The sequence below is a fragment of the Brachycentrus maculatus genome, unplaced genomic scaffold (genome assembly GCF_059751285.1).
Source record: "Brachycentrus maculatus isolate JH-2025_06_01 unplaced genomic scaffold, ASM5975128v1 h1tg000285l, whole genome shotgun sequence".
NCBI classification, from domain to species: Eukaryota; Metazoa; Arthropoda; class Insecta; order Trichoptera; family Brachycentridae; genus Brachycentrus; species Brachycentrus maculatus.
In genome coordinates this window covers 772,611-797,738 of record NW_028281036.1, presented here as the reverse complement: position 1 = coordinate 797,738, position 25,128 = coordinate 772,611, and the positions used below count along the sequence as shown (strand labels likewise).

The window sequence follows — 25,128 nt, the reverse complement described above, 5'->3', positions numbered from 1 at the left end:
AAAATATGCCTCTTTTGCTGGGATATAGTACATTTTCTGGGCATTCCGAAAACATGCACAACTGAAAATTGACGATTTTTGATTTATGACGTTCTGGAAAGGAGTGAGCGACATCCCCAGGAGAAACTATAAAAACCTTAAAATGTTGATGGTCATGGGAGGGGTCGAAGGTAGTAGATAAATAATGTCAAATGCAAGTTAACTTAACGAAGCGTTTTCATAATATCATTCCAAGTAGGTACTATGTTTTCAAAAATCGCAAAAATATTAATGAAAATATGGTTTATGAGCCTTTTTTTCTGTATATGTAATGAATATGTATATGTATGTATATGTATATATATATATATATATATATATATATATATATATATATATATATATATATATATATATATATATATATACATATATATGTGTGTGTATGTATGCGTATGTATATGTTTGTATGTATATTTATAAATATATTTTTAAACTTCTTACCGAGAAAAAAAAATCCTTTAACCACCCTTATTAATTCCTCTCCTTTCCTTCTCCTTCCTGCTAAATATATTTTTTTATACAATACCCTTTTTTTGTTTTTTGTTTAATCTCTGAATGATTTTTAATAGTTTTATAACATAAATGTGGAATTGTTTAATTGGCTTTTTTTTAACGTAACTATTTTTTATTAATGTAATGTAATGTTTATTATTGGTAATGTAACTATTGTTTTATATCTTTTTCTATATGTAAGCTGTACAGTTTCCGAGTAATAAAATTAAAATAAACTAAAGTGTATACTGATTTAAATAAAAAATGAAATATAATATACGATATAAGCATGTAACTGATAAATGAAGGACAACACATTGTTGTAGGTTTTGGGTAAGTATATGACAATTTTGTTTTCGGTGCGTAATCGCGAATAACAAACTATTTAGGGAAATCGTTATAACATTTGTTATTATATAAATTGAGGATGTGATCAACAGTTTAAAGCATCAATTTATTCGGCAGAATTACGATTAGGATCATTTTAATACAACAAACATTTTAATCGTGAAGCCGAACATTTAGAGCAGCGATTCCTAAAGCAGGCGATATTGTCCCCTGCTAAGTGAAAGCTTTCTAAATCCAATCATAGATGGCTGTTGTGAAATCAATCATGGAACGTCTTGAGATTAATCATACATGTATGACTTCCAAAATTTAAGTAATGTGGTTGTCAATCATGGGTTAGTTACAAATGTGGAATTTTGTAATTGAAACAGTGCAAGTACAGTAAGCACCCTATGACGTTGAGATAAGTAGGTACCGCGTTATTAAAACAATACCTTTTCTTCTGCCTTGTAGTGGGTGAATATTATGTTAAAAATTTGTCGCTTTTGCTGGGATATAGTACATTTTCTGAGCATTCCGAAAACACGCACAACTGAAAATCGACGAATTTTGATATATGACGTTGTTGAAAGGAGTGAGCGATATGTATTTTATTATTTGAAGCTAGCATTATCACAATCCAAATATTTAAAAAAAATCACAAATATTTTGTTTCGATATACACGAAAACCTTTGGAACGAATTAATCGCGTAAGTAGGGGACTACTGAACTTGTTTTAATACTCGTATGTGTGCATAACTTGATGCAGCTGTTCTGTTAAATTCCCAAAAAAAACGTATGCTTCGAAGGAAGGTATTGTACATTGTATTTCTTTCACTTTTTGTCCGCCTCCGTAGTGTAATGGTCAGCACGCTCGGCTACCGTTCTGGAGGTACCGGATTCGATTCCCAGGGGGGTCAAATAAGTATAAGTGATTTTTTCACTTTAATATTTATTTAATATTAATCTGGACGCGTTGGTACCTGAAGCGGAGGGCTGATCACCTTTCCTTCGTGTGCTAACGATCAAGATAACACTGTGTTTATATAATGAAGTGCCCTATGCACCATTGGGGTGCGGATAAGGGTTTGAATGAATTTTAATTTCTTTCACTCTAACTACTGCGCGCCACAACTGTGCGGAAGAGAGACAGCATTCTTTAATACTGATTATTCCTCCACCAGATGAACGGAGAGGACCGCCGTCTCGGCACGCCGTCGGGGGCGTCGTCTCGCTCGTGCCACTGCAGCTGTCGGTGCGGGGGCGCGGGCAGCGGGGAGCCCGAGCCCCCGGGGCCCCAGTCGGCCGAGGGGCTGTCCTGGCGCCGCCTGCACATGTCCAGGGCCAAGCTCAAGGCGACGGCCACCACGAGCGAACTCCTATCAGGTAATACTCATCGAAACGCGAGACATAAGAGACCTATCTTTATTACTGACTTTTCAGGTAATAGTCATCGAAATATTCCATAAAAATACCTATCTATATTATTATCATTCTTCTTCACTTCTCCACTGCTGGATGTAGACCTCTGCTAACGACTTCATAACCCTTCTATTTTGGGAATAAACAAAGTCAATAATTTCAACTTTTATACTATCACTAAATCAGCCATGACAGGTCGTAAGCTCTGTAAATTCCCCAGACTTCCATAAAGTATAGATGAAGAAGAATAAGTAAGACCTGTAAAAACCTGGACTTCCATATAGTCTAGATGAAGAAGAATATTGACTTACATATATGTAGTATGGATGAAGAAGAATATGGTATGAGTCTGGGTATTCACAGGGCTTATGACCTGTCATAGGCTGGTTAAGTGATCACTACCCATTGACAACCACACTACTCAACTCCTAAATAAATTTATCAATCTCATGACGCAGTACATATCACTAACTCCTTTCAACAACGTCATATATCAAAAATCGTAATTTTTCAGTTGTGCATGTTTTCGGAATGCCCAGAAAATGTACCATATCCCAGAAAAAGAGGCATATTTTTAACTTAATATTTACCCACTTTAGGGCAGAAAGTGTTGTTTTTGCATTTTGAAGAAAAGGTATTGTTTAATTATTTTTTTAAATATCCTAAATATTTTTCAAATGGAGAAAATACATTCAGGTTATACCTAAAAAGATCTGTTGCACAGTAAAAAGTTTAATAAGTGGCTTGATATTTATTTTTAATACATTGTATTATATTTTTAAACTTTAAAAACGATGTTTTCAATATTGAAAGCATTTGCTTTGTGGATCATATTGATATATTATTTTGAGAAATAAAAAGACTTTGTTTTTTTATCCACTCAGATTTTTATTAACAACCAACTAGTTTCGACAACAACCTGTTGCCCTCAGGCATAAATTAAACCCTGAAGAGGGCAACAGGTTGTTGCCGAAACCAGTTAGTTGTTAATAAAAATGTGAGTGGATCAAAAAACAAAGTCTTTTTATTTCTCAAAATAATATTTAATAACGATCTCCTAAGAAATCAAGTTTTTTTTATATATGACGTTGTTGAAAGGAGTGAGCGATTTGAGTTCACAACAGTCATCATGCTGAAATAAGTTTTAATTGTTTCTTGCTTCACATGCATCTAAAATACTTTCCGGACTTACATATTCGTCTTCATCTATGTTGAGATGTCAAAAATGTATTATTGTCTCTAGACAAGTCGCTCACTCCTTTCAAGAACGTCATAAATCAAAAAACTTGATTTTTCAGGAGAACGTTTTTAAAGTTGTAAAATATAATACAATCTATCAAAAATAAATATCAAGCCACTTATTGAACTTTTTACTGTGTATCTGATCTTTTTAGGTAAAACCTGAAGGTTTTTTCTCCATTTGAAAAACATTTAGTTTTTGTAAATAAAAAATTAAACAATGCATTTTCTTCAAAATGCAAAAACAACTTTTTCTGCCCTGTAGCAGGTAAATATTAAGTTAAAAATATGCCGGTTTTGCTGCGATATATTACATTTTCTAGGTATTCTGAAAACATGCGCAACTGAAAATTTACGATTTTTGATTTATGACGTTCTTGAAAGGAGTGAGCGAAGTGCTCTCCAACTGTTCCTATGTTACGAGTACCATTCTCCAGCTTTCTCTGAGAGTTCATTGTCATACAGGTGTTCTGGAAGTCACTGATTTTATTGGCAAAGCCAGCGATATTGACTTCTTGGAAGATCTGCTTAAATTTAGAAGGGGCCCGAGGAAGCTAATACCGAATAATCACTTCAACGATTTTAAAAATGCTCGTTACATGTAAATTGTACTTAAATTCCAGCAAATCATTCAAATTGTTTGAATTGTCTCAAGCTGACGAAAATTAAACAAAAATATTAACAAAAATAGCCACTTAAAATTGCATTCCATAATAAGACACACCTGACCAAATATTACAAATTATAAAACATAATATATGTACAGCGTTTGGAGCTAATAAGTGTTCAAAGGTAACAGAATTATTGGCAAATTCGTGAATTTAATTTTTAACTCTTACCACTCTGTAGGCCAGACATTCTGGCCCGTATGATTCTAGTAGGCAGCTCCGTGGGCCACAATGTCTGGCCCGGCGCAGGTATAACTTTAATAACTGATTTCTATAACACCCAAGTATATTCTACCACAAAATATTTCAGATAAATACAGTTAATCTTAATTAACATGGTCAGAATTGCCAGACAACCAAAAATTAGGGAACCAAAATATTTAATTTAATGGTAGAAAAACGTCGCATTTTTTTGATCAGAGTAGCTGATCAGTTATGAGAAAAAATGGCCAGAGTAGAAAGGGTTAACCTATAAAATGCATGTAAGATTCTTGCTGAATTATTTTTCATACTAGGAGATGCAACATTTCCAATTTTTATAAAAAAAAATACTTGACTAGTTATTTTATTCCTGATATTTTAAGTATGAAAGTAAAAAAACAATATGAATCTTCATTCTAAAACGGAACCCAAAATAGCCACAAGCACTAAACCCGGACTCCAATCAAATCTGATTCCACCTTGTCCCTATCAAAGCGGAGCAGCCATCGATGGACACTATTCTTAAAGACATGAGGACTCGTGAAATTTTTAATGGTTTAAATATTATTTTTTAACATCTCATCAAAGATGAAGAAGAATATGGAAGTCTGGGCATTTATGGGGCTGACGACCGTCATAGGCTGGTTTAAGTGATCACTTTACACACGTGTAACATTCACCAATTCTACCCATTATTGACAACCACACTACTCAAATTCTTGGAAGTTCTATATACATATATATAAACCAATTTTGAAACATTGCTCTTGAATCACTAGAACTTCACTAGAGACATCTATTGGTGAGATGAAAAGAAGCTTTTTATTGAGCAGAAACTCTTTTATAAGTATGTGAGGTCCGAATCCTGTATTATAATCACACACATGAGAAACGCCAGAAAATATCATTTTCATTTTTATTATTTAAGCTTATAATTTGGCCAAATAAAAATAAAATAGATTTGAAAATAAATCCTGTAATTGGAGATAATCCAGATTTTGTGAACAAGTATTTGGACACACTCAAAATGTTGTAAGTTAAATATTTTTGGGCCAGGAATATAAAGTTTTTCTCCGCAAAACTCGTATTGTGGATGGGCTAACATAGTTGATATTTAAAGCTGTATGCGTTTGAATATTTTGTTGGCTTCTGACCTTATCCATTCCATTCCAAAAGTGCATCAATGCTTCTTTAATGAACAGTTATCGCACGTCTATGACCATGTAACTTCAAAATAGTTCATAAGACGAGTGTATCGGCGTATAATTATTTGAAAATTGAAGATTTGAAAGTTTTTGAACTTTAAATATTGGGTCTAATGCGGATTTAGTACCTCCGCCCCAGCTAACAATTTGCTCACTCCTTTCAAGAACGTCATAAATCAAAAAACTAGATTTTTCAGTAGAACGTTTTTAAAGTTTAAAAATATAATAAAATGTATTAAAAATAAATATCAAGCCACCTATTGAACTTTTTACTGTGCAACAAATCTTTTTAGGTAAAACCAGAATGTTTTTTCTCCATTTGAAAAATATTTAGTATATTTAAAAAAATAATTAAACAATACCTTTTCTTCAAAATGCAAAAACAACACTTTCTGCCCTGTGGCGGGTAAATATTAAGTTTAAAATATGCCTCTTTTCCTGGGATATAGTACATTTTCTGGGCGTTCCGAAAACATGCACAACTGAAAATTGACGATTTTTGATTTATGACGTTCTTGAAAGGAGTGAGCGAATTGTTTATCCAACAGGTTGAGTAGTGTAAGCTATTTCAACTTTATTTTGTTGTTGTTTTAGGTTTCGCCATGATAGCGATGGTGGAGCTGCAGATCAACGAGCCCACGAACGTGCCCGAGTGGCTGTTTGTGATGTTCGCCGTGTGCACAACCGTGCTGGTGGCTGTGCACATATTCGCGCTGATGATCTCCACGTACCTGCTGCCCACCATCGACGCGGTCAGCAAGATGAGCGCAGGCGACGTGCTGAGGGAGTCGCCGCACGAGAGGATGAGGGGCTTCATAGAGCTGGCGTGGGCGTTCAGCACAGTGCTAGGTGAGTGGGGAAGGTGTGGGACTGGTGCACGACGCGGTAAGCAAGATGACGTGCCGAGTGAGTCGCCGCTTAGGGGGTGAGGTGCTTCATAGAGCTGGCGTGGGCGTTCAGCACCGTGCTGGGTGAGTGGGGAGGGTGTGGGACTGGTGTACGACGCGGCAATGAGTGGTAAGAGAGTGATTGACAACCACATTACTTGTATCTTTGTACTAAATTTGAGTAGTTTTCAACTATGGTTCAATGTAACACAGTGTATAAAGTAAGCACTTCACAACATTGGTTAAATTCATGTATTAATTTTGAATCAAACACAGATTTTTTGAGTCTACTAAGTTGTATTTTATCAACAAAAACACATAAAAAATTAATATTGTGACAATTGTTTCGCCTTGTTAGGGAATAATCAAATGAATGTGAAGATCAAATGGACTACGGTCCATATGGTATACATTGGTTAAACATGGGTTGGCTTATAAAAATAAAATTAAATAAATTTATTAAATTGTGTATTCATACATCTCAAATGCGGATGAAAAAATCGTTTAAAAAAAGAAGTGCGTTATGTTCCACTGTAGGTATGTGTGACAACATTTTTTAAAATTATTATTTATTCAGGAATTGTACAGGTTTACATTTGGTAAAAGTATATAATAAAAAATAGTTACATTAATAATTTTGTCCGCCTCCATAGTGTAATGGTCAGCACGCTCGGCTACCGTTCTGGAGGTCCCGGGTTCGATTCCCAAGGGGGGTAAAAATAAATATAAGTAATTTTTCCACTGTAATATTAATTCAATATTACCATGGACTGGTACCTGAAGCGGAGGGCTGATCACCTTTCCTTCATGTGTAAAACGATCATGATAACACTGCGTTTATAAGACACAGTGCCCTATGCACCATTGGGGTGCGGATAAGGGTTTTATTATTATTATTATTATTACATTAATAAAAAAAAAGCCAATTACACAATTCCACAATTATGAATAAAAAAATCTTCTATACTTATTCTTCATCTATAATAATTAAGGAAAACACTTCGTTTTTTACCACTTGAGTTTTATTATAGACTACATGTTTCAGAAGTTAAACTTCCATCATTCAGGTCTGTATAATAACATGTTCTTCATCTATGTTGAGATATTAATAAATAAACATAACCATGCATAAAACCTTCCAAAGAAAAAAATGATCTTCCAAAAATAAACTGAAAAATCCTCTATGACATTGATGGGCAAAAATACTAATTCTGACAATTTACATTTCAGGTCTGTTTCTGTTCTTGATCGAGATTGCCATCTTGTGTTGGGTGAAGTTCTGGGACTATTCCTTTGTGGCAGCAACAGCGGCTACTGTCATTGTCATACCAGGTAAATAGTTCCATCATCAAGCTTATATGAAAGGGGTCATTTTGTAATATCTATCCATTTTATATGACTTCAACTAACTTTAAAAAAAAAGTCATTCTTAATTAACTATTTTACTTAAATAGTTAATTAATAGTAAAAAATGGCATTTGTGTCCGCCTCCGTGGTGTAATGGTCAGCGTGTTTAGCTACCGTGCAGGAGGTCCCGGGTTCGATTCCCAGGGGGGGTGAAAGTAAATATTAGTGATTTTACACTGTGATATTTATTTAATATTACCCTGGACTGGTTCCTGAAGCGCAAGAGTGATCACCTGGCCTTCATGTAAGTAATGATCAAGAAAACACTGCGTCAATTCGATGCAGTGCCCTATGCACCATTGGGTGCGGATAAGGGTTATAAGTAAAAATAATGGTATTTACCAAGTTGAATGGTTATTGAAATAGTGGTTTTTTACCAAGTTAATTACTTATTTAAATCGTGATATTTATAAAATTAAATAGTTACTAAATAGTTTTATTTATCAAGTTATTTATGTAAATAGTGGATTCATTTAGCTTGATAGTCATTGAAATAGTAATATTTACCAAGTAAAAGAGATATTTAAATAGCGGTATTTATCAAGTTAAATAGTTACTTAAATAGTGGTATCAACCAAGTAAAAAAGTTATTTGAATAGTGGTATTTACTACTACCGACAATGGTCGGTAGAAGTAAATACCACTATTCAAATACTGATACGGATAACGATCCCCACCCAATGGTGCAATGGCCACAGCATCAAATTGATGTAATATTAACATGATCGCGTTTTATTAAATGAAGGTGGGGTGATCAGTCCTGCGCTTCGGGTACCAGTAGAGGATAATATTAATATTAAAGTGAAAAACACTTAGGGAGACATGAATATTTTTTTGTAAAAAATAACTTTTAAAAAGGGTGAAAGTCCCTGATATGAATTTGAAAGCCTTTTCAAATAAGCTAAATAAGTATATATACATAAATTTTATAAAACATGAGTACATTTTTTTTTTAAGCATGTTATTTGAATGTGCAATGAACCGTTTATTTTTATTCTAATCAAATATTTGGCAAAACTGAATAAATCTTTAAACGACCCGTCTTACACATTGTTCAATCAGAATTAGCATAATTGATTTACAGTAAAATATTGATATATCCATCATTTAAATTTATTTATTTTTTAAACTTCTACTATTACCACCGGGTTCACTGCAGGGGTGGGCAGAGAGGATGGAACACCACACTCTTCTGTATTGAAATACACTTCTAGCTTCCTTCACATTCATACATAGCCTCTTATAACGTAGACTTTTGACATATCGCTCACTCCTTTCAACAACGTCATATATCAAAAAACTTGATTTTTCAGGAGATCGTTTTTAAAGTTTAAGAATATAATAAAATATTTTGAAAATAAATATGAAGCTACTTATTGAACTTTTTACTGTGCAACCGATATTTTTAGGTAAAACCTGAAGGTTTTTTCTCCATTTGAAAAATATTTTGTATATTTAAAAAAGAATTAAACAATACCTTTTCTTCAAAATGCAAAAACAACACTTTCTGCCCTGTAGCGGGTAAATATTAAGTTAAAAATATGCCGCTTTTGCTGGGATATACATTTTCTGGGCATTCCGAAAACGTGCACAACTGAAAATTGACAATTTTTTATATATGACATTGTTGAAAGGAGTGAGCGACATGTCAATAAATACTTAATTAAATAATTCATTTAAACATTTTGAGATCACAACATAGACGTAGAAGAATATGGAAGTCTGGGCATTTACAGGGCTTACAATCTGTCATAGGTGTGATGTACACACACGGGTAACATAAATCTCAATATATCAATATATCATAAATCTCATGATTGTGTGAGATTTCATTGGAGCTATCTATGGTTGGTTTGAGAAAGCATTCATTCAACAGAGAATTTTTTATTTACATACCAACCGTAGATGCTGCCGTGAACTCAAATATGAAGCGACATGAGATTTTTGATATTTTTATGTATGAATTCCAAAAAATTGAGTAGTATGATCGTTATCATAGGTAGAATGGTGAATGTTACACAGTGTGTAAAGTGATCACTTACACTACTTATGACAGGTTGTAAGCCCTGTATCCCTGTACTCAGACTTCCATATCCTTCTTTATATATGTTGAAATGTATGGTTGGATTAGGAGAGCTTTTTTTTTTTAAAAAGAGAAATATTTGTGTTTTTATTATTTACACTAATATTTCAATTTCATACTATTTCTGTGAACCTAAGCGGCTCATTATTAGAAATAGGTATCAAATTGTGGTAGAGTGACTAAACTCTGACTTGAGAATCCGCGACACTAACCACGGGACCACAACCCGACACTTTTACTTAGCAGAGACCCTTATATTAAGATGTATGCAAGATCCTAAACAGATTATTTCACATACTGGGATCATTCTTCTTTTGCCAACTCCATGCTTTACTTTCATACGTTATATTAGGTGCAAAATAAACACAAGAAAGATTTATTTTCAACGATGTATGATAGATGTTCGAATAGTGAAATAAGAAAGGAATGCAAAGCTGAGACAAGCATTATCGATAAAATTAAGAAAGGTGTGTTGAGATGGTTTGGACATGTAGAACGAATGAGTGAGGAAAGAACGGTAAAAACAAATTTATGAGGCGAATGTAATTGGAAAAAGGAGCAGAGGAAGACTGAGAAAAACTTGGCACGATCAGGTGTGCCAAATACTTGAAAGCGGTCAGGTTAGGAGTCGTAACAATCGGCGGGTGTGTATGAGGAGATGCATGAACGTGAAAGAGGCGAGGAATGTTTGCAAAGACAGAGTGGTGTGGCGTTCTATTCTCTCTGCCTACCCCTGCGGGAAGCGGCATGATGGTTAGTTAGTTAGTTAGTTTTATTTTCAATTGGTCGGGGTGTTGGTGATGTATTTTTCACATTCACCTTCCCTATCCTTACTATCCTACCTGCAAACAAGCCTCTAGTAGAGGCTTTGCGGGTTATTCCTTTAAAAATATAGTAATAATAAATAATAATAAAACCCTTATCCGCACCCCAATGGTGCATAGGGCACTGCTTCATATAAACGCAGTGTTATCTTGATCGTTTATACATGAAGGAAAGGTGATCAGCCCTCCGCTTCAGGTACCAGTCCAGGGTAATATTGAATAAATATTACAGTGAAAAAATCACTTGTATTTATTTGACCCCCCTGGGAATCGAACCCGGGACCTCCGGAACGGTAGCCGAGCGTGCTGACCATTACACTACGGAGGCAGACACTTAAAAATATACATATTTAAAAAGGTAAACTTGCTAGAGTAAAAGATTGGTGAATAAAAAACATCATGGGTGATCTGAAAATATGAAAATGACTATCTGAAAATCACGCAAGAAAATAAGTCATAAACTTTCCCATGAGTGATCGCTACTCGGAATATTGAATGAGTGTGTTGGACCAATTGGTCCATATTTACAATTCCAAATTGGAGCCGTCTGTGCAATATTGACTCAGGTGGTGAACAACGCTGGAAATGCTGGGATAAACTTATTCAAGTCATTCATAGACAAGAATACAATGCTAATTATCCAGTTTGTAGAATTTCAAATGATTAAGGCCCAATGTATGATAAATTGCAACTTAATTTTCTTTAAGCCCGGGTAAAATTTAATACAATTATTTTTTTGTTGCTAAAATACCGTTTTTGTATTGAAAAAATAATTTTTTCTTCTTTTCAAATATTACCTTTTAAAATAAAGTTGCGTTTTATCGTATAGGGGGTATGGGGATATGGGGTTTTAAGGCCAAATTCGTATTAATAAAACTCAGTTGGTTTCTGGCAAGGCATAGAACCAGTCGTCGGGTCACGCTTAATTTTGTTTTAGAATACATATTAGATTTATTTTTTTAGAATATATATTGAAATAATTTTTTTATATTTTTTTTAACATCTTACCTTTCAATAACTCTTTTCTTTTCAAAACCATATATTTGTTTCGAAGAAAAACAAATTTTTTCAATGCAAAAACTGTGTTTTAAGAAGAAAAAAAAACAATTTCGTAAAATATTACCTGGATTTAGGGAAAATTAAGTTGCGACTTAACGAATAAGGCGGAATATTTGATTGCCCGTAACATTATTTTTTTTAAACCCAGGTAACATTTGACATATTTTTTGTGCTTAAAACACCGTTTTGCATTGAAAAAAAATCTAAATAAATATAATCGGATTTGAAAAGAAAAGAGTTATTCTTCAATAAGTAAGGAGTTAAAAAAAAAATAATAACTATTTTTTTCAATATATATATATATATATATCGCTCACTCCTTTCAAGAACGTCATAAATCAAAAATCGTCAATTTTCAGTTGTGCATGTTTTCGGAATGCCCAGAAAATTTACTATATCCCAGCAAAAGAGGCATATTTTTTACTTAATATTTACCCGCTACAGGTCAGAGAGTGTTGTTTTGCATTTTGAAGAAAATGTATTGTTTAAGTATATTTTTTTAAATAAACTGAATAATTTTCAAATGGAGAAAAAACAGTTAGGTTTTACCTAAAAAGATCTGTTGCTCAGTAAAAAGTTCAATAAGTGGCTTGATATTTATTTTTAATACATTGTATTATATTTTTTAACTTTTAAAACGTTCTCCTGAAAAATCAAGTTTTTTGATTTATGACGTTCTTGAAAGGAGTGAGCGATATGTTCTTAAAAAAAATTCCAATAAATGTTTTCTGTTTTATGTGTTTACTGTTTTTTTACTTATTACTTAGCACTTATTTTTACTTTATTGCTCCTCTCAACTTGTACATCTTATAACTGTTTGTTTTTTTCTTTTTTTATTATTATTTTTTACTCAGGCTCTAAATTAAGTCTGCTTATTAATCTTCTAAACTTTTGCTATATTTTATTCTTGCTGTTTACTTTTAACTCATTTAACATTTGTCTTCTTCTCTTCTTCTCCGTCTTAATCCTCATTGCTGAGGGCTGTGACCCTTGCAGAAGCAATGACTCTTCTCCAGTTATCCCTTGACAGCGCTGCACGTAGCGCTCCAACCACTGAGGCGCCTGCTGCTGCCTTAATTTGATCGGTCCATCGTGTGGGGGATCTTCCTCTCCCTCTCTTTCCCTTCAGGCTACCGATCACAACTAGTCGTTCCAGGCTATCCTCGTTGCCACGCGCAACGTGTCCAAAGAACTGGAGAATCCGTCGGGTACAGATATTGGCCAGAGTCAAGCCATCCAGGCGTAGTTCCTGGCGAATGGCGAATTAACATTTGTGTAATTTTGTAATTGGAATGTTACAATTACCTATTTTATTTGTTATTTATTATTGTAAATGTATTTATGTTAATGTTCTGTTAAATTTATAAATAAATATATATTCTTTTAAAAAAATGTGTGTGGAGAAACATGTGGCTCCTCGCGTATGTTTGCGAGTACCCCCTTAATTTGTGTATACTCTTGGCTGAAATTTACCACAGTCAGACAATTCCTAGACAAGTTTCTAGAATAGCTACGGTATGCCGTGTGAAGGTCGTGAATTAGTATAATAAAAGACAGTGTGTAATATTTCTTCAATAATTCATGTGACTTCACATGTTTAAATGGTTTTACATCACAATACTGATTGATAGAGACAAAATGAATGACTTATATTCTCATTCATTGATTCGGCAGTCACTTTGTGGTAATATCTATCCATTTTTGATTTAGTAAATACCACTACTTCTCAAAATCTATTGTGACACGTACTTCGATGCATTCTTAAGAATTTGCATTCTTGAAAATGATGCGGAATGCATCGAAACATATCGGCTGTCCAAATTTAAAACACAGTAAGGGACATTTTTTTGTAGTACGTTTTTTTTGCATTTTCGGACTAAGTAGAGTCTACTTAGTCCATAAATGCAAAAAAACGTACTATAAAAAAATCTCCCTTACTGTGTTTTAAATTTGGACAGCCGATATGTGTCACATTAGATTTTAAGAAATAGGGGTAACTACCAAGTAAAACTTAATAAAAAATATCTAATATTCTATATTGACACCTCAATCTATATGAAGAAGAATATGGAAGTCTGGAGTCCAAATATGGAAGCTTACAACCTGTTATAGGCCGGTTTAAGTAATCACTTTTATATATGTGTAACATTGACCATTCTACCCATGATTGACAAACCCACTACTCAAATTTTATTACTCATATATATTGTATTATTGACACGTTGTCAGCACCATCTTTAGTTGAGTTGAGTAAGCTGTTTTTTGTAGCAGAGACCCTTATTTTAAATACCCTATGCACCATTAGATGCGGATATGAGTTAGAAAAAGAAGATAATTAAATGCTGAGAAACTGCAGTTTTTGTATTGAAATTCCTGTAATACAACAATAATATCCAAGTAATATTTAGCAGTCACCCAATGATAGGATATTTTACAACATTTTGAGTGTGTCCAAATACCTGTTCACAAAATCTGGATTATCTCCAATTACAGGAGTTATTTTCATATTATTTTTTGACATCTCATCAAAGCTGAAGAAGAATATGGAAGTCTGGGCATTTACGGGGCTTACGACCGTCATAGGCTGGTTTAAGTGATCACTTTACACACGTGTAACATTCACCAATTCTACCCATTATTGACAACCAGCCGTAAATGCCCAGACTTCCATATTCTTCTTCAGCTTTGATGAGATGTCAAAAAATAATATGAAAATAACTCCTGTAATTGGAGATAATCCAGATTTTGTGAACAAGTATTTGGACACACTCAAAATGTTGTAAATAAATTATCTGGTCAAATTATAAGCTTAATAATAAAAATGAAAATGGTATTTTCAGGCGTTTCTCATGTGTGTGATTATAATCCAGGATTCGGATCTCACATACTAATATAAGAGTTTCTGCTTAGTAAAAAGCTTCTTTACATCTCACCAATAGATGTCTCTAGTGAAGTTCTAGTGATTCAAGAACAAAGTTTCTAAATTGGTTCATATATATAGAACTTCCAAGAATTTGAGTAGTGTGGTTGTCAATAATGGGTAGAATTGGTGAATGTTACACGTGTGTAAAGTGATCACTTAAACCAGCCTATGACGGTCGTAAGCCCCGTAAATGCCCAGACTTCCATATTCTTCTTCAGCTTTGATGAGATGTCAAAAAATAATATAGGATATTTTGACCAGTCTTATTTTTATTTTTTGACATCTCATCAAAGATGAAGAAGAATATGGAAGTACGGGCATTTACGGGGCTGACGACCGTCATAGGCTGGTTTACACACGTGTAACATTCACCAATTCTACCCATTATTGACAACCACACTACTCAAATTCTTGGAAGTTCTATATATATGAACCAATTTAGAAACCTTGTTCTTGAATCACTAGAACTTCACTAGAGACGTCTATTGGTGAGATGTAAAGAAGCTTTTTACTAAGCACAAACTCTTATATTAGTATGTGAGGTCCGAATCCTAGATTATAATCACACGCATGAGAAACAAAATAATATGAAAATAACTCCTGTAATTGGAGATAATCCAGATTTTGTGAACAAGTATTTGGACACGCTCAAAATGTTGTAGTCTTATTTTTATTTACAAACAAAATAATGGTAACAATGAATGAAAATTTCATAATTTAAATGTTTAGCTTTATCATTTTAGAAATTATGCCCGCAATTCTAGAATTAGGTTCAGAAAGCAGGGTGGATACTTGGGTGGGGAGTTGGATTCCTGCCCGTGTTAATAGTTTTAATAGTTTGTATTGTACATAATTTATCATTTGATATATTGTTGACTATAAGAGATAAGGCGTAGGACGCAGCAAATCTTGGTCACAACTGTCGTCAAGAAAAGGCGATTCAGTTGGCTTGGCCATGTACTCCGCATGCCTCCTGAGAGCCGCCATCAAGCTTGCCTCTTTTACAAGGCATCAGGTTCGCGCCGCCCGGGACGACCACTGCTGACTATTCATCGGCAGTTCTCGTCAGAACTTCGGGACGCGGATCTGACTTGGGAGGATGCAAGGGAGCTGGCAGCCGACAGAAAAGCCTGGAGACAGTTTGTGGACTCCATATGCTCCATCTAGGGAGCGGATATGGTTTAATAATGATATATTGTGGGTATACTGGCAAAACACATGAACTCTTAAATCCCTGTTTGAGTAATCCCCGTTCTTTAAAGGTTTTAGCCTGAAGAAAATACCCGATATGAAACGTAAAGTTGAATTTACTTTAAAAACCACATAAATATGACATTTCAAACTACTTAGTGTATTCTGGCAGCTTATAGAATGTTGAAAACTTTATAATATGCACCATTTAATAAATTTACATAGTAAATACCACTATTTCTTAAAATCTACTGTGACACGTTTTTCTATGCATTCCACATCATTTAAAATGAAGCGGAATGCATCGAAACACGTGTCATAGTAGATTTTAAGAAAAAGTGGTATTTACTTTGTAAAACTTTAATTAAAAATGGATAGAATTTACCACAAAGTAACTTTAATTAAAAATGGATAGAATAATAATAAATAAAACTTTAATTAAATAAATAAATTAAATAAATTAAATAAATTAATTAAATAAATAAAACTTTAATTAAAAATGGATAGAATTTACCACAAAGTGACTGCCGAATCAATTAATAAAAATATTATATTTTTTCAGTTCTCATTGTGTTTGTGGCATTCGCTGTCCACTTCTACCACTCCCTGGTGGTCCACAAGTGCGACTCCTCAACCGAAGACATGGAGAAGTTGGAAGACATGAAGAGGAACCTCGACTCGGCTACCAGCACTACAAACGGACACTCCCCAGTCTGACCAAAGCCCAGCCTCACCAGTTACCTCAGGCAGATTCGCTTCTCAAATCCATTCCTCCTCAATGTCATGATGGACATTTGACAAGTCATGTTGGATATTTGATAAGTCATGTTGGATATTTGACAAATCATGCTGGGTATTTAACAAGTCATGCTGGATATTCGACAAATCATGCTCAACATTTTGCAAGTCACGCTGGATATTTGATAAGTCAAGCTTTTTTTTGCAAAGCCATGCATCAGATGTTAACAGGTTAACTAGTCAGGTTGGATATTTGACAAGTCATACTGGATATTTGACAAGCCATGCTAGAAATATTGCAAGTTACACTGGATATTTGACAAGTGCTGGTTTTGCAAAGCCATGCATAATGCTTGATACTAGATATTGACAAGTCATGTTGAATGCTCCAAAAGTCATGCTGGATATTTGAACAGCCATGGTGAGCATTTCATAAGCTGTGCTCGATATCAACAAGCTATCACTAAGGACATTTACCAAGGCATGTTGGACATTTGTCAAGCCATACTGGATGATTGACAAGTCACGCTGAGCATTTGATATATTGTGTTAGACATTGAGTGTTCTATATTAAGATGACTTGATGGTTTAATTTATACCCTAATTATTCATCAGTCAGTTATTTGTCTGCTAAAATACAAAATATATAATGACGGCTTGTAAAAAGCATTTCATGGCTCGTGGTTAAATGCTAGTCGAAGTCATGAATAAAAATCTATTAAGTAGATAATACATACGTAAATAAATAAAAATTCAGTACAAAAAAAAAATTGTGATGAATTTGAGCATTAATAAATTTAAATAATATGCCCAATTAATATTTAAGAAAAATATATTTTTTTAATGCAATATTTTATAAACAATACTGCAATATTGTGAGTGAGATTTTTTTTCGTTAAATAAATTTTTTAATGATTGATTATTCGATAGCTATAAAGTTAACAGAAAGATTCCCAGCATAGGTTTAAGTAGGTAATTAAATATATATTATTATTTATTTTTCCATGCTGATTGATTGAATTAGTTGTCTGTTAAAACGTTGATTGCTCTGGCAATTTTCAGATTTTCGGTCTAAAAAGCCAATTTCATTTAATCTTATTCACAGGAGGAACAAACACATGAGAATAGAAAGTAAAATGAAAATATACAAAACATGTGTTCGACCAATAGCCACTTACGGGATTGAGACAAGAGCAGATACTTCCAGAACAAAATCTCGACTTCGAACCTCCGAGATGGAGACTTTCCGATCCATAACCGGAAACACATTGCGAGACCGAGTAAGAAATACCGACATCCGGAGCATGTGTAAGACGGAAGATATCAAGAGGTGGGGACGACAACGAAGGCGATACTGGAATGAACATATAAACAGAATGTCAGAAGACAGACTTCCACGTATCGCCCTTCAAGGTAACCCTGAAGGACGCAGACCCCCAGGCAGACCTCCGAAAAGATGGAAAGACAGCTGGGAGTCAACATCCCAAGAGCGACATGCGGAGGCACGAACAGATCCCTAGGATCTACAAAAAGAAGAAGAAGAAGATATTCAATAAAAATATTATTTTACTTCTTGATTTTGAATAATTGTTTTACAATTACATTTTCTGTTCATGTAAGCCAGCATTGATTTTCGGTTCTCTTCCCATGCGCCATCTATCCATATTAGCACTGATATACTAGGAATTGTATCGTAGCTGCGCGAATATGGCGAGTGAACACAGTACGAGCTAACTCGTGGTCAGCATCCTAGCAAAGTACCCAATCTATGAGTTATTTCATCGTTGGCAGTCAACGTGTTAACAATTTAAAAGTCTGTTTGAAATATTGTACATGATTCACTAGAATTTTCACTAGAGACACCTATTGGCGAGATGAAGAAGCTTTTTTATTGAGCAGAAACTCAAGAGGAAACGCAAAAGGATATTTTCTGGCGTTTCTCATGTATGTGATTATAATCCAGGATTCGGACCTCACATACAAATAAGAATTTGTATGTGAGGTCCGAATCCTGGATTATAATCACATACATGAGAAACGCCAGAAAATATCCTTTTCATTTTATTATTTTAGCTTATAATTTGACCAGATAATTTATTTATAACATTTTGTTGTAAATAACAAAATTATTCAGATATTTCAAAATTTGAATGTTTAAAAAAATATATATCTTTCGGTTGTTTGGAAGATTTGCTATATAGCAATCAGCTCAATGTACATACAAGAACTTAATAAATATTACCCTGTTTATTTTGTATTTTTTGAGAGAACTGTTGTGAACATCTGTGATCAAATAAATTATATATATTAATAGTATTATTGTTGTTTTAATAAATATGAATTGTTATAAATAAATAATTAATATAAATATATTAAATTCACTAGTATTAAAATATATTTGATAAATAAAAAGAGGCATGTTTCTAGAAGAAAAAGGAACCCTTCTGGAATACAAGATTATATATTCAAAAATTTAAATTAGTTTGGAACTTCCAAAATAAATGTTGCCAGTTAAATAAAATAAAAATATGTAAGCACCTGATTCAAGTTTTTTTAAAGTACCTTACTATTTTTGCAAATTAATGGTCTCTATTACCCAATAAAAAATAATAAAATAAACCAGTGAACACATAGTACCGTGGAGTAATTCACACTTTATGGAGTACTTAATTCTTTTTGAAAAATGTTGTAATAAATAATGTTAAAATATTATATTTATAGCCTATGATAAATTTTTTAAATCATCTAAAACTACTGAAATTTGATAAATATATCACAATAAACTCAAATCATGTTAAAATGAAGGTAAGCTGTGTAAAATATTTTCAATATAGTTAACATTGTTTTTAATTTTTTACAAAAGCAGCCTTTATTAATATTAAAACTAGTCGATTTTTATTACTATCCATTAATAAAAATTATGTTTTATTTTAATAAATAAAAATTATGGACAAAACATTTTTTTTTCATTTTGATTAAAGATAAAATCACAAAAGGACCAAAGGAAGACCAAGAAAAACTTACTTGATCAGGTATGTCAAATACATGAAAGCAGTCAGGTTAGGAGTCGAAATAATGAGTATGAGGAGATGCATGAATGCGGAAGAGGCGAAGTATGTTTGCAAAGACAGAGTGGTGTGGCGTTCTATTCTCTCCGCCTACCCCTTCGGAGAAGCGACGTGATGGTTAGTTAGTTTTGTAAAATCACAAGGTTTTTGTAAAATTTACATGGATATTTTTCATTTGTGATAATAATGCAATCTTATAAAAATAATAATCATAAAATCCTTATCCGCAACACAATGGTGCATAGGGGACTGCGTTATAAATGCAGTGTTATCTTGATCGTTTTTACACATGAAGGAAAGGTGCTTCCCTCCGCTTCAGGTAACACAATCTTCGTATTAGTATATGTATATATATTTTTTCCTTTCAAACAATCGACAGACAACCTAAATTCAGGATCCATAGCTCAGTCGTTTCCACATTTTTTGGATTTCAGTTTTACAAATCATGTAGTGTTATTGCTTTCTTCTTTTAAAATGCGTTTTGAATAATTCTATATTAGTGGATATATTTTGACAAATTTTTCACATAGAAATACTGAATCACGCGAATCTTTATTTTTAAGCAAATTGGGCCCTTGTGAGGCTAGGAACAACAAAAATTAAAAAACAAATGAGAAAATGCCGACAATAGGTGCAAATGCAGAATAATCGCCGATTTTTGTGATGGTACTTGATCAATGTAGTAAATTAATTAAGAAATAATTATATTAAAAGATTTTTAATACAAAATTACATACCTTTATTTTCCATCCGAGAAAACTATTTATTTAAACCATTTATCTCAACACAAAATAACATAAACAGAAACATCAGAGTTGAATGAAATATAAACAAAAACACCGCAAATTCAAAACACCGGAAATTTGACACTTGACAATGACATTAGGAAACTAGTCCTGCCAGTAAAGAAAACAAATCTACGTAGGTACCTACATGCAATATTTTCTTCACTCTTCAGCTGATTGTCTGTATTTAATTTAATTGGCAACACTAACAGGACGTTTTTGACTTTTGTAAAGTGTTTTGGGTTTCAGAAAAGACTTGAAAATAAATTTCTCGTGTTAACGATGCCAAAAGTACAGCCGAGGGATATTAATCCTATTTTGCAGGCGATGAGAAATTTCCTTCTCGGGGTAAGCAAACGACCAATACTTGTATACGCTTCTGTAATTACGTAATTTTAGGTTATTATTTTTTGACGTTTCTGACAATCGATGCCTTTTTTCAGAGAAAACACACTAGGGCATTAAGATTTGAGCAGGATATTGCACCAAGAACACAACCACCTCCCGATTTACCCGACGGTCCATGTCACAAGTAAATATTTTGCATTAAATTTGCTACTTATAAGGATATTTTGTTGGATATTGGATATATCCAACAAAATTTCAAGCTGTCTTTATTACTGGATTAGATATAAGGCTGATTTTTGATATTTTTTTTTTTCTAAATACAGCGGGGTTCATATGCCATCCTGTAGGACATATAAGAGTTCCGTAAAAAAGTGTTACTATCAAAATTACAATGATATTGAACAAAATATTGATGCCTTTCAAGTCAGACATAGACCCTGTCATTCAGCGTTTGGCATAGTGTGAGTGCTACTATGCATTATACACATATTCTTCTTCTAAGCCTTATCCGCACCCCATTGGTGCATAGGGCACTGCATCATATAAACGCAGTGTTATCTTGATCGTTAACACATGAAGAAAAGGTCATCAGCTCTCCGCTTCAGGTACAAGTCCAATGTAATTGAATGAATATTAGAGTGAAAAAATTACTTATATTTATTTGATCCCTCCCCTGGGAATCGAACCCGGGACGTCCAGAACGGTAACCGTGCTGACCATCGCACTACAGAGGCGGACAAATACACTTACACATATAGTATCAATGTATTAGTGTTTTCAAATGCTTTATTTGGTTGGTACTGTTGATGGGCTGTAACAACCATAGCAGTGCACCAACATACTGGTGATACTTTCAAGAAACATCCAGAATATTGCTGTCTATTATTAGAGCATCCTTTTTTTATCTGCTGATCGAGTAAAGACACCATCCTCCGAATCTGCGTAACCATTGGTAGATTAAAATTCTAAGAAGAATACATAATAAGCTTTTGATATAAATAAATGTATTATTTTAAGTTCCTTTTTCATTTAGAACATGATCGCTAGCTTTTTACTTTTTTACTTTGTCATCTTTTTTATGTTTAAGTTTTAATTAAAAAAAATAAAATAAAAAATTGCTCACTGAGAGTCAAGTATTTTTATTTTTATTTTTTTTTGTATTTAATTTAAGTTTTTTGTATTTTGTATTAACTAATTATACTTAGAAACCTATACCCTGTACTATGACTATTTATTTTGTATACCCACACACAGGCCATGCCTTCGTGGGATCTTTTTTTGTATTTATTTTTATTTTTTATAAATATTTTTAGTTTTTGAATTTATTTCATGCAAAAGAATTTTAAATAAAGAAAATAAAAATATTAAAAAGTCTATTGCATTGTACTCGTGAGTAATCTGTGATCGATATTTGCTTTTTACTCTTTTATTTCTGTAAGTCATCAGTATATTTTCGGCTTTGCAACTTTTTTTTCGGCATCACTTATTGAATGTGCATAATTTGAAAGTTTTCAATCTTTCAAAGAGTGTGCATGCTTCCAAAAATAAAGGTAGAGACAGCGGCTCCTCTTCATCAATATCGACCTCTTCTGCTGTATCTGTCAACCTTGCTCCATACAAGCTTTCAATAGTTTCTATCCTACACTTTGGAATATTGTCGTTGAATGTAAAAAAATAGACAAAATGTATCAAATATATATATATATATATATATATATATATATATATATATATATATATATATATATATATATATATATATATATAATATATATATATATATATATATATGTATAAAACCCTTATCCGTACCCCAATGGTGCATAGGGCACTGCTTTACATAAACGCAGTGTTATTTTGATCGTCTACACATGAAGGAAAGGTGATCAGCCCCCCGCTTCAGGACCAGTCCAGGGTAATATTGAATAAATATTACAGTGAAAAAAATCACTTATATTTATTTGACCCCCTGGGAATCGAACCCGGGACCTCCAGAACGGTAGCCGAGCGTGCTGACCATTACACTACGGAGGCGAACAAGATGTATCAAATGTATCAAATATGCAACGTAATTCAACGCAGTAAAATGGTGATAGAGAAACGATCAATGTGATCTATTTTTGTATGAAATAAATTCGGGGTTGATGAAATAAACTACACATCTGGGAAAATGATTATTAGAGGAATGATAGATAGAGATTTCACTGTTTATTTAAGTATATAATAAAAATATCTCTTTCTTTGTAGGCTGTCGGATAATTACTACTATGCGCGTGACGCCAGGAGAGAAGTAACTCCGCCTATGAATGTCCTGGGACCTGCACTCCTTCAGAGCGCTGATGCTAAATCTGGGTAACTTATTCTTATTTTATCTTATTATTATTGCGATCTTTTAAATTTTAATTATGTAACATACAGCACTGTCAATAAAGGGTCACCTGATTCTGTAATTTATTTTATTTACCAACATTTTCAAGAAAAGAATTCGGTTGGATTTGCTAAGTGTCTTCTGATAATTAAGATTTTTAATGAACTTAAAACAATGATGATATTCTTTTTATTATACAAATTATACAAAGCAGGCAAATCGCCGACTAAGGTCAATTTGTCACTGTTCGCCAGTTTGTATTTGAATTGATTTTTTTTACATTAAAACAGAATGTCAATAACTTTATTCATAAAAATTACATAAATAAGTATATTTAGGTTAAATAAGCATGTCTAGCTATACAAACAGAAAAATTATGCTTTTACATTTTTATTTTGTGGGTAATAATATTTTTGTAATTTTAAAAATGTGTCAAAATTTAATAGTGTTGTATGAACAAATTATGTCATCTTTATTAGTGGTGCAATGGGTTAAACACTAACTTTTCATAATTAAAATATAAAATTGTTTTAAAACAAAGTTACATTTTAATTATAAAATGGAAAATCACAAAGTTAGTGCTTCAAATATAAATTAAATACTAATATTTCAAATCAAATTAGAAAAAATAATTTCATTAATTGATTCGGCAGTCAGTTTGTGGTAAAATCTATCCATTTTTAATTAATGTTTTACTTAGTAAATACCACTATTTCTTAAAATCTACTGTGACACGTGTTTCGATGCATTCCGCATCATTTTCAAACACCGTATGGTATGATACGGTGTTTGAAAATGATGCGGAATGCATCGAAACACGTGTCACAGTAGATTTTAAGAAATAGTGGTATTTACTAAGTAAAACATTAATTAAAAATAGAAAAAATAAGGCATAAAAAAGGCTAGCTTACGAGGCGAATGGTAATAAAAACAGAGCAAGACCAAGAAAAACTTGGCATTATAAAATATCTCAAATAGCATTGTCAGCTCAGAGTCGGAATGATCGGCAGGTATGTATGGAAAGATGCATGAATATGGGAAGATGCGAAGATTGTTTGCAAAGGCAGGTTGACATTGCAAATTGCTAGTCATTACTCTTTATATTATCCATTACTCATTACATTATCGAGAAATGATCGACAGTAGAAATTTTGGAGTAAAAGTAAATGTGAACTATGAATAAACAAAATCTCATATGATTTTATGTCAAATTTTAATAATTGGTTTTAACAGTTACACTATTCATACACGGTGTGTACATTATAATAATATTTTAATTTTAAAAATAAATAATCGACTGCAAAGTACTGCCAATAAAAATGTTTTATTTTTTCAGAGAGACAACTCAAATCAGCGCTAAACACCCGACGCCTGGAAATGTCTATAAATGGGATGAACATCACTATTGAAGAAGAAAATGGCTGTTCAACCCTAGCCTAATACTAGTAGACTTTAAACTATAATTTTTTGTTTAACTACGCAAAGCATAGGAAATGTAAATAAATTTATTCAATTCAAAATATTATTTATTTTAGTTTGTTAAGTATCACAAAATAAATTATGGTTAAATACCAATTCAAATGATAAAAGAATTGATATGTATATATTATGTAACAATCTTCTTCTTCTGAGCATGTTAGACAATATGGCTCCAGAGTATCTTAAGGAGCTGTGTATTCTAGATGAATTGGTTGATAGACGTCTCACGCTTCGATCGGCTACAACATCTGCAATGGGCAAAGTGATCTTACCAGCTCGCAACCAACGCACTAAATTTGGCGAGCGTGCCTTTGCTGTTGCAGGGCGGCGGCGTGGAATGCTCTTCCACCAATGGTTAGAAATAGTGAGAG

General features: G+C 33.1%; 3 protein-coding genes across 13 annotated transcripts in view; 2 read left to right on the top strand and 1 right to left on the bottom strand.

Annotated features, from left to right (window-relative positions):
* The window catches only part of LOC148305121 (calcium release-activated calcium channel protein 1-like), a 70,115-nt gene extending 51,441 nt beyond the window's left edge, over positions 1-18,674 (top strand). For all 8 annotated transcript variants that reach the window (XM_088267218.1, XM_088267215.1, XM_088267210.1 and 5 more), the window contains 4 exons: positions 2,047-2,248; positions 6,192-6,446; positions 7,715-7,816; positions 16,534-18,674. In XM_088267218.1, coding sequence (XP_088123344.1) covers positions 2,047-2,248; positions 6,192-6,446; positions 7,715-7,816; positions 16,534-16,688 — 714 coding nt within the window. In that variant the 3' untranslated portion in view covers positions 16,689-18,674. The remainder of the gene's footprint in view (positions 1-2,046; positions 2,249-6,191; positions 6,447-7,714; positions 7,817-16,533) is intronic.
* Positions 1-20,665, bottom strand: part of LOC148305120 (uncharacterized) — a 62,020-nt gene extending 41,355 nt beyond the window's left edge. Inside the window, exons 1-2 of one of the 4 annotated variants that reach the window (XR_015838241.1) lie at positions 20,515-20,629; positions 11,820-13,106 (exon numbers count right to left, since the gene is read on the bottom strand). The gene's annotated coding sequence lies outside the window, so the exon portion shown is untranslated. Of the gene's footprint in view, positions 1-11,819; positions 13,107-20,514 lie in introns of those variants that run through there. The other 3 variants (XM_088267223.1, XM_088267224.1, XM_088267219.1) reach the window with 3 other exon arrangements.
* An 80-nt stretch (positions 20,666-20,745) lies between these two features.
* LOC148305119 (NADH dehydrogenase [ubiquinone] 1 alpha subcomplex subunit 7-like) lies at positions 20,746-24,798 on the top strand. The gene is made up of 4 exons (XM_088267209.1): positions 20,746-20,910; positions 21,006-21,094; positions 23,158-23,262; positions 24,615-24,798. The coding sequence occupies exons 1-4, from the start codon at positions 20,845-20,847 to the stop codon at positions 24,685-24,687; spliced, it is 333 nt and encodes a 110-aa protein (XP_088123335.1). The 5' UTR covers positions 20,746-20,844; the 3' UTR covers positions 24,688-24,798.
* The last annotated feature ends 330 nt before the right edge of the window (positions 24,799-25,128 follow it).